The 14,255-nt window shown below is 41.4% G+C and overlaps 1 protein-coding gene across 12 annotated transcripts in view; it reads left to right on the top strand.

Annotated features, from left to right (window-relative positions):
- Positions 1 to 218: 218 nt before the first annotated feature.
- Positions 219 to 14,255, top strand: part of pard3ab (par-3 family cell polarity regulator alpha, b) — a 245,924-nt gene continuing 231,887 nt past the window's right edge. For 11 of the 12 annotated variants that reach the window (XR_013903414.1, XM_026150929.2, XM_080293275.1 and 8 more), the window contains exon 1: positions 219 to 607. Coding sequence is in view for 11 of the 12 variants with exons in the window: in XM_026150929.2 (XP_026006714.1) it covers positions 488 to 607 (120 nt within the window). In the remaining variant the exon portion in view is untranslated. The remainder of the gene's footprint in view (positions 608 to 14,255) is intronic. The other variant, XM_026150936.2, reaches the window with a different exon arrangement.

The following is a 14,255-nucleotide window of genomic DNA, read 5'->3' on the forward strand; positions in this document are numbered from 1 at the left end:
ACTGATCAATAGAATAAACCTTAACTTGTATGGTAAATGAAATAACCACATTCTACCGACTGATATAGCTAGATTGTAACAAACTGGTCCAAGTCGAGCACTGATTGCTAAAATAGATTTTTCTTTAATTGATTTAAGTTGGTCAACTTTAGTTAAACTTTACCAGGTGCACGTGAAGGCAACATATGACCGCGCATTAGCTCAGCAGAGAGAGGGAGAGAGAGGGATTGGGATCGAGAGAGGGAAGGAAGGAAGGAGAGAGAGAGACACAGCTAAACAGGTGGTCTGAAAACACGCAGAAAACAATGTCGTCCGGCGGGGAGAGGCGGAAAGACCGTTAGCTCTCGCTTCTGTGAAGGAATACCGGGACAGCCTCGGAGCAGAGCAAACGAAAAACCCATGCTCCTTTTAATTTTCTCGCGGATTTCTCCTCCTCCTCTCTTCTCGGTTTTGCTCCGAATCTGGTGAAGATCTCGGATACTAAACCATGAAAGTCACGGTGTGTTTTGGCAGGACCCGGGTGGTTGTGCCGTGCGGGGATGGGAATATTAAAGTCCACACACTCATCCAGCAGGCTGTCATGAGATATAAGAAGGCTATCGCCAAGGTGAGTGGCGGCTACTTTGTTTTCTTGCGGCTTTTGTTTTCCTGGAAACAATATTGCGCCGTGCAGGCAGGCTCTGCGGGCACGCTCAATATGGCGCAAAGTTCACACAGATGCAAAGAAGAGGGGGTGAACAAAAAGAGGGGCTTGTATTTACTCTCTTGCGCTTGCTTTGCACAATTTGCTCATCTCCAAACCGTGAGCGTGTGTGCATTCGCCCGTGTGTTGGTGCTTTCAAAGAAAGGCGCACCGCCATTGTGGTTCTTGTGTTTGTAAACCCACAAAACTTCCACAGGGATTTCTAACTGCGGCACACAACACAGCGGTCCGCGTTTGGCTGCAACCTCGAAGCATAAAACGTGAATTTCTAACGCCGATCTGGGCACGCACTTTTTGTAGACTTCGCATCCAAGTTGCAAGTCCACGGGGTCGTGCCTCTGAAAGTTGCCAGCAGAGATTAGCCTACTAGCGAGTTAGCCAGCAGGCTGCAGGAGGAGGACTTGCAGGACTGAGGTGATTTGGCACCAGGTCAGTGCAATTAGCAACTGGAGAGGCCTAATGAATATATCCCGTTTGAAGAAAGGGACTAAAGAACCACGTTTCTGCTCTTTTATTTGGTTCATCATAGTGGCTTGAAGGTTCAGTTGGTATGTGCAGGTAATGATGGAGCAAATCAGCAATGCAAGAGAAAATAGGGAGAGGAAGATCACACTCGGGGACTTTTTGAAAAGTTATGTAAGGCTGTAGGTAGAATCATCAGAGAAGGAGCTGTCTTCAGCTGCACGGCTGGGTGAGCAGGCACTGGGCCCTGCAGGACGGACAGGGAAACTGCAGAGCCAGTTCCAGCTGACTGTTGGGAGATGTGATGGACCTGACACATAAATCATGCAGATAAAATGAAAAGAAAAGAAAATTTGTAGCTGCAGATAACCTCTGAATTATCTTAGTGTTCGAGGTTGTCTAGTGAGATAAGATGATGCCGGGGAACAGCAGGATCATAGAATATTGTTTCCAGTAGCGCTGACCATTTTCATCATCATAATCTGATAAATATTCACTTACAGTGTTGAAATATTCAATGGAGTCATGGCTTGGAGTGACTAAAGTTTTTACATATTCCTGCTTTAAGAACACTTTTGATCCTTATGTCATTCCCTTGATGGATATTATGCCATTAGTTGGTTAGATGTTACAGGTAGTAATTTTATTATTATTCCAGCTATTTCAAAGAATTGAAGTTGCTGCAAATTATCAGTGGATGTAATTTGAATACTTGTGAATAACGGGCTAGTCTCCTTTAAGGAACAAACCTTAAGCAGCAACTCGGGTTTCATAATTTATGAATGCTTTTCCCATCCGTGTGCTAAGTTTAAGCTCATCTCTTTCTGCTGTAATGATAGTGACCCACCTAGAAGTCCTACTGTATTCTCCTCTCCCTCTCCTTTTGAATAATTCAGCTTCAGCAGCCAGGATAAGATCTCTGCATGTTGAGAGGCAGGTTTAAAGAGTTGCTCTGTGAACCTTGTGTGCTGAAACAATACTAACTCAGTAAAGCGTTGTGAAGAAGGTTGAGTGACGTGCAGGATTGGAGCATTTCTTAAATAGTTTTACAACGTGAAACCTTTTTTATTTTTTTTATTTTATCAGTGGCATTTTTCCTTGAAAGCAGGCGTGGGTAGTAGGGCATGAGCTGCAATGTCAAAGTGGAACTGTGTGATTAACATGATGTTATAGAGGCTGGTGTGTGCAGTTGTATTTGTCCCATATGTGATTTCTGTGACTGGGATGTAACAGATTTCCACTGACTTTCAAGTTTCAGATTGCTGCAGCTGTAAGACAGAAAACTAGCCAGCAAATAGGCTGACACTTCACTTAAAATCTAGACACAATCTTCTACACCTCTTCTAGACAAAAAGAAAGGACAGATTTTCCTCGTGAAAAAGTACAAAATTTGCTACCTAACCCAAAAGCAGTTTGAACAATATTATTTTCTTTGTGATTATTGGGGAGATTGAATCTTTGTAAGATTCTGAGAGCATAGATTGTGTTATGTATAATGTGCTGAACCTAAAGGCTGACTTGACTTGTAACACAATTTGTAAGGTCTGGAAAAAATCCCATTTAAATCAGGCTTCACAGTAGTAAGGTTAGATTTATTGCCTGGTGCTACACATGACTTTTTTTGTGGTTACTAGCTGAAATTGTTGTTGAACTTGGCTAGAAGCTCACTTAACTTTAATAGCTATGTTTTTAGACTATTATCACAATTTAGCAAAGGGCGATCGTCTGGAAAACTCGACTTTGCTGCTTTTTAACGCCAGTCGATGGAACTGTGGTGGGAGCGGTGGCACCGAGGCCACTTTTGATCTAAATAAAATAAACCAGAGCTCTTCACGCACTCCTCACCCACAACTTTAAATCCACAACACTTTAGTCACTTTATCCTCTTATATCTGCGTTTATTGCTTGAACCCCACCCAGCCCTTTTCGTCGCAACCTAGCTTTGAGCAAGAGTCTCAGGAAGTTTGTTGGCCACAGATGTCGTGTTGAAGATCACAGCTTTTTTGCTCGACCCACCTTTTAATAAGATGACCAAATTTATGTTGGGTGTTTTCTCCTGGTTCACTGTTTGCATGGACCTTCTTGTAACTTCCCCTGTCATTAGAGAGGAATGCTTCCTGCAGAAAAGGGAAAAGTGCACTTCTGAGGGCCTTTTGCCATCTCATAAGCATGGAATTAGAAAGATGAGGACACAAGGATAACTGTTTACATTGTACAGTGCTCTCACTTAGACATCTGACTGCACTCGAGAGCAAAAAGCTTTAATTTCTCTCAACGCCTAGGAGAAAAAATATTGTGTCAGATGATCTTCCACTCTCATTTTTCCTTCCACAGATCATAATGCGGATAATCTCTAATGTTCACCATTTAACCAAGAGTGTGGAAACAGCTTTTAAATATTAGACCCTGTGCTTGAAAACTGATGGTGTATTGCTCCAAACCTTAAAGGGGCTGGAATGTTGGCATGTCAGGAAATTTTTTGATAATATTTTTTGTTGGATTGTTCCCAACGCCCACAATCCTCCTCTAGATATCAGGTGTCTGTTAGGTCATTTCCACATGAGCGCACAGCCCACGAGCATGTACAGTTTCACACTGCTGATGCTTCCTCTGGCAGTGTCTGGGCTATTGTGTTCATACTTGACCATTGAGGCAGAGATTTAACATGACGTTGACCTGTTCCAGACAATAGAAGCAGATGGCTTAAACAAATTAAAAAAAATATTTCCCATTTATCTCAACTGCAAAATGCTGATAAGCACACTCATGATTATTTCATTACCAGTGGCATGTATGTAACTAGAGGAAACTGGTCTTTAGGGCAGGGCAATATGGCCAAAAATATTTATTACGATATATATTTGAAAATTTGCAATAACTGTATACTGACAATATAATTGACACGAGACAAAGTACTTTACAACTCCACAACTTTATTAGTTTAAAAAAAAATCAATTTATTTTCACTTAAGCAAGCAGCTGTTCTTTGGCCTCACCACCACGCTAGTTGAAGCGGACGCCTCTTCACGTGCTTTAACTGCTTTGTTGTACTCCAACAACTGCTTCTGCTTCAAACACATTAGTGCTGTTAGCTCGTTAACGCCGTCCAGCCCCAAGCATGGGGCAATCCGCGGTAACTCGTTAACGGAGATTTGCCGCGTTAATGCAGTTATGGCATTAACGTCATTTTACCGAGATTAACGCCGACAGCACTAGATGAAATAGGTTTGCGGTAGGGCTGTTCGATATAACGTTATATATGGGATGACGATATAAAAACATCTATTGTTTCATTTTACGCTATTGTTTGTTTCGTGGTGTCGCAAAAAAAGCTGTTTACGGCAATATTTTTTCATCGTTTTGATGGACACTGCAGTGTCTATATTCATCTCTTAAAGTTCTCTCTTTCTCTTATATTTAATATAGCCACACTACAGACGGACAAGCGCCTGTTTTTATGCGTTGTCGTTAGCAACAACGACGGTAAAACCATCGCGTGTCTGCTTGTTTATTTTCTACATAAACCTTTCACAATAAAGCTCAAGATCCTGTTGAGACTTTTCAAAATAAACTGAATCACGTGAAAGAGCAGATTATTTACGGATGAGAAGCAAAAAAGAGCCGCCAGGTGCTAAAAAATAAACCTTAGACTCAAACGTTAGAACAGGCGTTTCCCCGCAGCACGCCGTGTAATAAATACTCACAAAGAACATGGCGGCCGTTACAACTTATGTCTAAAAATGTCTCGTTTCATACATCGATTACAACACTCGACTCCAGGTACACGACGCCCAGCTGGAAACACTTCAGCCAAGCGAGATTTGCAGAATTTACAGAAAATGTTAAATTTTTGTGATTTATATCGTTATCGGACGATAGATGTCTTATATCGGGATATGAGATTTTGGTCATATCGCACAGCCCTAGTTTGCGGTGTTTCCTCCCTTTGCCACGATGGCCCGCTTGCAGCATGTTCTACAAAAAATTGTGCTTTGGTTGCACAAGCTAACATATGGCCCAGCCCTGCTGGCCTTTAAAAATTATGGATTTTTTTTTGGGTGGGGGGGAGCTTACTTTAAAAAAAAAAAAAAAAAAGATAAAGGGTTTGATCAAGTGTCAGAGTTGACACTTTGGTGGAAAAACCTCCCTCAGTGTGGCTCAAGCTCAGAAAATCATCACATTTGAGCAGCTGTCAACTGCTGTTGACTGAGCCCAATCTGTCGGTTTTTTCCTTTTAATCTTATCCTGATGTCATTTCAATGTGCTTTAGTGTGCTCAAGATATTACACAATTCATTACACAAATGACTGTTTTTAATTAGTGTGCATCGGCCTTTGATGGCTGACTGAGCCTGGAGATATGCGCTAGTGCGTGTCGTGTGAGAGTTAACCGCCGCTGTTCTGGTCATACGCTAATGGATTAAAATGTTTTCCACTAGATGTATTCTTCATCTTTAAAGCGAAAGTTACAGCTATTGAGGCTGGCCCCATTTTTGTTCAAACAAGCAACACAATTGCATGCATGAAATGGTACATTACGCTTGGCATGGTATCGATGAAGGATGGTGTCATGTATCCATTGGAGTGCAAAGTGTGAGCAGAAAAAGCCTGAATGACAAGTGTGCTCTGCTAAGGCAGCATTCACTCAGGGTTTGTTAGAGTGAAGTGTCTCTGGTCTGCTTTTGATGTGGTTTATTCTGTGGGTTGTTTCCATGTGATTCTTATCATTAAAGTTCCTTCTGTTTGCCACAGTCGTCAAACACCTAGCACCTGTTTTGGCATATAGCAGTTTGCTTGATCACGTTTTGCTTGTACGTGAGTAAAACTTGTTTATTCCTCCTGTTTTCTTGCCAGCTATGCAAGAATAGTGTTATTGATGTTATCGGGGTATTTCCAAAGTACTGACTCAGTTTGACATTATCGAAACATCTAAACAGTACGTGGTTATATTTGTTTGCATATGGGGCGTGTACGTGCCAAGCATACTTTGAGCTATTTATTCCAACTCTGGCAGGAAGATGAGTAGTCCTTCCTATCTAAAGCGATATTATTCAAGTTCAGGTTTCAGAGAAACTTATGTAACCTTTTCTATCCATTTCCTGACTGAGGCCGACATGCGCAGTCAGACTGGACACTAACAGTCTTGTCGTTGAGGTTTCTAGTGTCTGACTTGTGAGAGTAATGTGAATGTACAGGGAGCATTAATGCTTATCCAGGCAGCACTGAACTGATTTTTGTCCTTGGAACTAGCTAAACCTAAAGATGTGACTGTGCAGTAGCTCTCCCTCGTGTCAGGTCACAAACCTTAAAAATTTTACAGTTCAACTGTTTGATCCTCATGTCACCAGGCTGTACCAGCCAGGGTTTCCTGCTTCCAAAACGAGCACAGTGCAGGATTAAAAGCTTCGCTGATGATCCCCGGGCCGCTGACTTTGCCCTTGACCAAACTACTGTGAAAAATGTTCTAAAACATGACCTGGCACAGCGTTTCATTTCCTAAAGGAGCCTGTTAAAGACACGCTGGGATGAATGAGCGGTTGAAAGAAAATGAGCAAAGTGAGGCTTCCTGTGTGAATGTGGAATAATAATAATACAAAAATCAGGTTGAGATGATCCAAGTATATAAACAGAGTTTTTGCAATTTAAGAATTTTAAGTGTGAAATCACTGGCTTTAAACAGCTAAAGGGATGGTTATCGAGAGCAGCTCGTCTTTTTTCCCAGAGGTTGTGAGAAAGTCTGCCCGTTCTGCGTCACATGATGACGCTCACGTTACCACTTTTCCCACTGTGCTTCTTTGCTGTGCTGTGCATTCTGAATGCTCCACCCCCGTTACAAAACGCTGCTTCACTGTAAGGCATTATACAAGCGAGCCGTTATCCTTATCATGTTGCATATCGTGACACTGATGTGATTTAGAAAATAAAGAAAATAAAGAAGAGTCACTATCGTCAGTTGCCGCTGGGCTTTTCTCAGGAGGAGACACCCCAGCAGCACTGGAGTCACTATTGGGGAAGAACAACTGTTTAGGCGGAGAGGGAGCGAAATGCTAAGTATGAGGTTGTAAAGTGCTGACTGCAGAGTTCTCACATTGTGGGAAGACTGCTGCTTCTTTTGAAGTTCATTTACATTTCAGAAGTTAAGCTCATGTTGTTATCCACAGCTGTTTACTTTAAAGTTAGCACTTGAATATTAAATTGACACTTCTTTAAATTGCCTGTAACACAAGAAATCTGTGTTAAGACGCACAATCATTAAGGCAACCCCGACAGAAGATTAAACTATTGCTGCAAGTTCAAACGGTTGTTGGGAAAACTTGGTGAAAATCTTTTATACTGACAAGTTTCATGGGGTTATTTATAATAATTAACATTATATTGACATATAAGTTTTTTAAATTGACTTTCTTCATCATTTTCTTAGCTCAGGCTTTATGATGGTTTGGACATGTGTAAAGGAAGGACAGTGGATATACTGGACAAAGGATTTTGAATATGGAGCTGCCTGGCAGGAGGAAAAGAGAAGACCTCAGAGGAGGTTCTTGGTTGTCGGTGTGACAGGATGCTAGGGATAGGTGTGATGGAGGCAGGTGATCTGCTGTGTTGACCCCTAAAGGGAGCAGCTCAAAAAAAAATACTATCCTAATATTATTCATTCTCGACTTTAGGGTTATCTCCTTGTAGGGCTCTGGAGCTATCCCAGCACAGCTGCTACATTTTAGATTGCTTCCTAGAACTACTTGAATTTAAGTGCTTAGTGTTAGCTCTCCAAAGAAATGTTTTTGTTAAAGGGTTCATGGTCGCTTGTAGTTTTCTTTTCCCCCCCAAAACTGATGGGGTTTTTATTTTGAATTTGTTCCCTGGTGTGAGGAGGCCAATTCCGACTTCGACTGACCATCCTGATGAATCTGAAAATGCATTTGGTGGAAGAAAAACCTCAGCTGCGGCTAGCATGCCATTCTGCACAGGGCGTTCAGCCACGCCAGTACAATCTTAAATATAATCAAGATGAAATTTCCATTGAACTGGTGCCATTTCAAGTCAGTGGATGAGATACAGCGTGCGTCACAGACATGCGAGTGGCCAGGCTGGCAGTTTCAGGGAATGCAATTGAAAAATAACAGCCCCTCTGGAAGCGGTGTGGTGGTGTCCAAGGACACAACCTTAAACTAGAAACTAAATGTAAATAAGATGCGGTTTTTCAGTTCTGTGAGCGGCGTTGCAGATGTTATGGTGCAGCTAATAATCTTCTTACTAGTTGTATTGGGAACATTACCAATACATTGGTATTCAGGATGTAGAAGAACTGTAGACTTTAGATCTCAGATTTCATATCTCAACTTCAGTTAGATTTTAAGGCACTAATATTAATACTTAAATATCTTCAGGTGCCATGGTGCTTTTCAGGTTGCTTGTTAGGGTCTGAAATGCCTTGGGGGTGTAGGTGTTCAGCTGCATTGCACCTTTTTTTTAAATATTGCGGTAATTGTGTGTCAATGTGTGGATGTGAGAATTAATGCAAGACTGAATGTACGCTCAAATGTAACTATGAACGCCCTTGAGGAGAGTCTGAAAATGTGCATAATCCTTGTCCCAACTGGTCAAGGATTATCACATCATGCCTCACTCTGTGATTTTAGGTTCTTGGGGAGGAGGCCTTTTAAAAGTGGCCTTTGGAAGTACCTCTAACCACTTTGCCAGCTGGCGTGATTAGATGACACAGAAGCATATACTGCACGTGACCTTTAGACTTGACTCCCTGAAAACCTGACTTTTATTTATATTTTTTTATAATTTTCCTCTCGATCACTTGAAGAACACAAGATGAAACTTGCCAACTGAACTCTTGAGCACGATGGAGGGAGGCCTTAGTTAATAAGGGAGCAGATCATGAGACTTAATAGCACAGAGAGCTTAAAGTTGAGAGAGTGCGATGTAAACAGATTACTCGAAATCTGGCTTGGGTCCAGTCGGCCGAGCATTGGCAGCCCAACCATGTGAAGCAAGGTCTGCTCCATATGGAACTGCATCCCTCGGCCGGCCTTGCAGACAGAGTAGGCCATGCAGACACAGGCTGACAGCAGCCTATTTTAGGTGATGGATGCTTCAAAAATTATCAGCAGCACTCGAAGATCTCTTGATGAATGCTTGCATCACAGGGTGGTGTTTAGAGGTCAAAGATTTTTCTTTTCCCCGCCCATTCTGTTCAGCTGTAGGCTTTCTTCCATAAACAAGGGAAGAGCCTGAATGTAAACTTGTGCATGGAAGAATGACCCGGAAGCTAGTAAAAAAAGTTTCTACATCTGCGCTCATGTTTTTGTCCATCTTTGTCCGTCAAACTTTCTGCTAATAGCCCAATAGTTTCGTTATGAAAGCGAGTCTTCACAGAAGGATGTTTATGAAAAACCTGATTGTGTGGCTGAGTGTTTTCAGGAGAATAAAGTCCTTGTAGAAGCTGAAATCAAGAAAATGTAATGGCTTGAGTGTTAGATTCTCCCCTCCCTAAGTAGAGCAACACTAAAGCTACACTGTGTACGTTTTCTAAAACAAATGGACCCATAAAACATCTGGTATGAAATGAAAACTTAGCAGTCCATGTTATTGAAGCCATTAGCAATTTGAATGATTGCTTACAGAACAGTGTCATTGCTTGTACTGAGAACACTGCGCCATATTCATCTTTGTGCCTTTTTTTTTTTTTAATTTTTAAAGAAAAATTTGGTTCAACAGTTGACCTGCAGTGAATTTACACTGGAGCTCTGTGGCTTCAGCCTCAGTAACATTTAGACGGTCTCAACTGATAGTTATACTAAGCTGGCCAAGTGTAGCTGGGTACTCATCAACTTTCTCCCGTAATAAACGCTGAGGTTTCATAGCCTAGACGACGTCTCGTAGAGCAGAAAGGAACAATATTCTCTTTGGACCCCGAGCTGTTTGGGCAGAGTGTGGAAGGACCTTTTCCTTTCTCTGGTTTAAAACTAAGCAAAGATTGTATGTCTTGCACTCTTTCAATTTTGCTTTATGTTATAAAAGCATGTGAACCTGCCTTTGGAGTTGCATCTGGCTGGGAGAACTGGTCGCTCACATCATTTTCCTAATTATAGGGCTGCAAATCACAAGATATTATTCATTTTCCATGTTGAATTTGCTGATTATTTTGCTTTTCATTTCATTGGTTTTTTTAGGAAAGTAAGTCAAAAATGTTTTCTTTTCACAAAACTGCTACATTTGAATTTTCTGTCAGTCAGGGTCTTCTGTTCTCCCATTTCAGCTCAGATTCAAGTAGAGCAGAACTCTCTATAACTGCTTATTTTATGATCTATTGGCCTGTTGTGGTGCTTGTTAGCAAGAAGTGGAGTCCCTATCTGCCCTCTACTACTTGCAGACTCTGCATGATTTGCTTTAGAACAGAGTATCAGATAATGTAAAATGAATGTGCATTTGTTTTCAGCGTGCAGACTGGCCTTGTTCATAGGATGACTGTCCCTTGTCCATTAAGTGGACAGACACCGACTGAAATGTCAAGGACTTGCTGTGTGTGGCTTGCTGAGCACAGGGAGAGGATTGTCTCTGAGGAATGTCAGGACAGTGCAGCTCAGATGTAGCGTATCCCTCAGTGCAACGTGCTACAAATTGGATGTTTGATTAAGTCAGGAGAATATTCTTACTAAAACTGTTCTCTTGCTTTTCTGCTGTTGACCCTTTATTTTTGTTCAGATTTTCCAAACTCTTGTTTTGCTTCTGTGTGTTGTTGCTTTCCTCTGGAATTCCCAGTATAAGTGTTCTTAGAAGGTAATTTTATTTTCCCCCTCACAACAGACTTTCTCATTCTCAGCCAGATGTTAATTACTGGCAGCTAAGTGAGAAACCTGGTGGTATTGTGATGCAAAGTGCAAAGCTTAGACTGCCAGGCATGTTCTCCATGGAAACCCAAATGCATTTCAAAGGGATGGCGGGTACTGCATCGGCATAATTCATATTTTTGAAACATGGTTGTAACCACAGATAAATGCAAGGTTACGCTTTGTGCAAAAGAAAATTTGATGTTGAGCAGAGGAAAGAGGAACCCACATTAGCATAGCACAAATGATTTATGAGTGTAGATTAATGATGTCCCTTTAAATTGAATTCAGTACTTAGGCTGATAAGGCTTTGTCTGCTAAATATAGGACAGGCCAAATGAAAGCTGTGCCTGTGACAGATGATTATTGGCCTTCAAGCAGAGCACAGACACACAAGGGCCTTGAACTCCATTCTTCATCCTCTCCGGGATGACTGTAGGAGTGTTGCAGTTGCTTCTGGTGCAGTTGACAAAGAAAATGGATGGAAAGGTATCACCTGATGCCTGATTCTAAAGACTAGCAGTTTAGGTCGTTTTTAAAATAATTTCATCGTATTAGTCCTGTGAGCTAAAGCTGAGGAGCTGATGTCCGTGCAGTAGACTGATGTCAGTCATCTGGAGAAACCGGTCTGTGAGATCGGCATGCTGCTCAACTGGAAAAACTGCTTTCTGCCTGACCAGTTAATGTACAACATTTAGATAGCGCCACCAAGTGGGTACTCAAGCTAACAGAGGGCCTGCAATTTAATTTTTTTATCCTGTCAACTTTGTCGACTTGTGTTGACGTTGCCATATCAACCTTTCTTGTGCCGTTTGTGATTCACAGACATAAAGTGCATGATCGAAGTGCATATTAAGGTTGTACTAGTTCAATTGCAGATTTTTGCCAGTACCAGTTACGAGTTTGGATTAAGAAAAACGTATAAAAAAATACCAACAGAGGCTCTCAAACTCTCACTGAGATGGTTTCTGTTGAGGTGAACAGTAGAGGGATCAACTGAAGGCCTAGATGCATCTCTCAGGTACTGTGTTTGGTCTTTGCACGATTATTTCTCAAGGACATGACTTTTAGATTTATTATTTTAAGGCCTGCAACTTTGTTTTTGTCCTCTACTTGTCCAGTTCCTCAAAATTTTGAAGGGTAGTCTGCACACAGCCTTTGGAGAATCACCTTATTGGTGTGAAAATACGACACATTTCAGTTATACCTGTCAAACTTAATAGATTCAACTAAAGAATTAGGAATGTTCGTGTTACAGACCTTCAGAAAGCCGAGAGAGCTATTGCTGAAAGCTACTTTTAAAAGTAGTAAGTTTCATGTAGTCCCTGTGAAACAGTTTGTTGCTGGAGGAAGCCACCTCAGCCCAGATGGCATCGAATTACTGGTGTATCACAGTGGAAGATGGGTTTTCCTGTCTTTTCTCGTTAGTGGGCAGGAAATTAGTGTTGAGGAAATGCATGGAGGGGGGTGGCTGTGCTTTCAGAGAGACATCAGAGTCATTGAGAGTTCAGTTTATATACTGTAGCCATTTCAAACTCTAATTTGATTAATGGTGAATAACTGACCATTGTTTTGCTCTGGAGAGCAGAAGGGAGCTAAGTGTAGCTACTAACAATGAGGAGGATACAACAGACAATGTATATAAATATCACTGAAAAAATTTAGATATTTTTATGTAACATAAATGAAAGACATTTTTGGTCTGTTGTGAGTTGGTGAAACCAGAAACGGTGTTCTCCAAGACACAAGAGAGAACAGTAGTGATGCTGCGGTGAAGGAACATCTGAAGTCATAGAAAACAGTGGCAGTTGTTTAATTGTGATCCAAGATTTTTTAAAAAGACCTAAAATAAGGATTAAGAGAAAAAGAAAAACACCACAAATAAATGCATGTTATTTTACACCAGCTGGTGCTCTGTTAGGGCTATTTTAGGAAAACTACAACGAGTTCAATAAGTGAGATATTTCTTACTGCAGAGCCTGAAGCCAATCCAGAGATGAGATATTTTGGGCTTCATTGGCAGGTGTAATTTGGTGGCAGTGGATTCTGCTGAAGTTTCTTTCTGCAGGAAGGTTTGAGTTTTGCTTAGTTCACAGAACGTTGCAGAAGAAAGGAAGTGATAAAAAAACAATAAGCTGGAAAATGTAAGATTTGCTAATAAAGTAGCTTGAGAGAATCTTCTCTGCACGATGACCAAACGTTCCAGCGTTTCCCTTTGTTGCATAAATGTTGCACGAAGTTGCATGCAAAAAGCAGCTTGACACATTCCCTCTAAAATGTTGTGGCTTTTACAAAGCTTCCTTTTCAGCTTTGTTCTGTAGAAACGAGTTAAAGCTGAAGAAAATGATTTCTGTAATAAACTGTGCATTCTGAATACTTCTGACTTGAATGCAGCTTATTTTACTGCTGTCAGCAGAGGCAGAATAGGGCCTTCGCGGGATAAAAAGCTTACTGTGTGAAAGAACTGTGTCAGGTTTGGCCTGGGACTGCTGCCTCTTTTGACATGATCGAACAAGATTGTGTGTGTGTGTGCATTCAGCTCTCAAGTTTGCCCTCTCGCACACATGAATTAGGACACCAAACCCAACACGCCTGGCATTTCAAAGAGGAGGCCATTTGTTGAAGACAAGTGCCCCATTTAGACTATCCTGATCCATGTATTGAAGTGTGCCCAGAATCGCAACCCTGTAGGTTGGACTTCAATATTCAGTTGCACTCGTGTCCCAGTAAAGGAATGTATGAGTTTTATCTTGTTTTAGGAACATCCTTCTCTTCATGCAGAATGAGACTTTGTCTGCAAACGAGAATCCATACGCTGGCTAAAGGTTTCTCTGCTTAGGGAAACAAGCAGCCATTTATGTTGAAAAGTCGTAAATCCAGAAGTGGGAAATTGATCTGCTGTAAAGGCTTGTAACTACAAATCACTGCATAGTCAGCCTTGTTATGGCAGATATTATAATTGTATTTCTCAAACTGTGGTGCTGATGGAAGTGGCACGAGGCTGTACTTCTCCAAAACGGCCTCGGAGGGGAAGTCAAGTTGATGGTTGTGTTGAAAAGCATTGTCTGTCCCATTGTTCCAGCCATCAACTGCTGTTTAAACTTCGGTGAAGACGGTTTTGTGACCTTAGCTTTGCTGTAAGCTCTTTTCACCAATGAACCTTGGACATTTTCAGGAGAATCAGGTTTGGCTATTCTTCACGTTTGTTGTTTCTCACATGTAGTTCCCAGAAGAAAGGAAGCATTTGTAGCT

Source organism: Astatotilapia calliptera, chromosome 18, assembly GCF_964374335.1.
Source record: "Astatotilapia calliptera chromosome 18, fAstCal68.1, whole genome shotgun sequence".
In the NCBI taxonomy this organism is placed as follows: Eukaryota; Metazoa; Chordata; class Actinopteri; order Cichliformes; family Cichlidae; genus Astatotilapia; species Astatotilapia calliptera.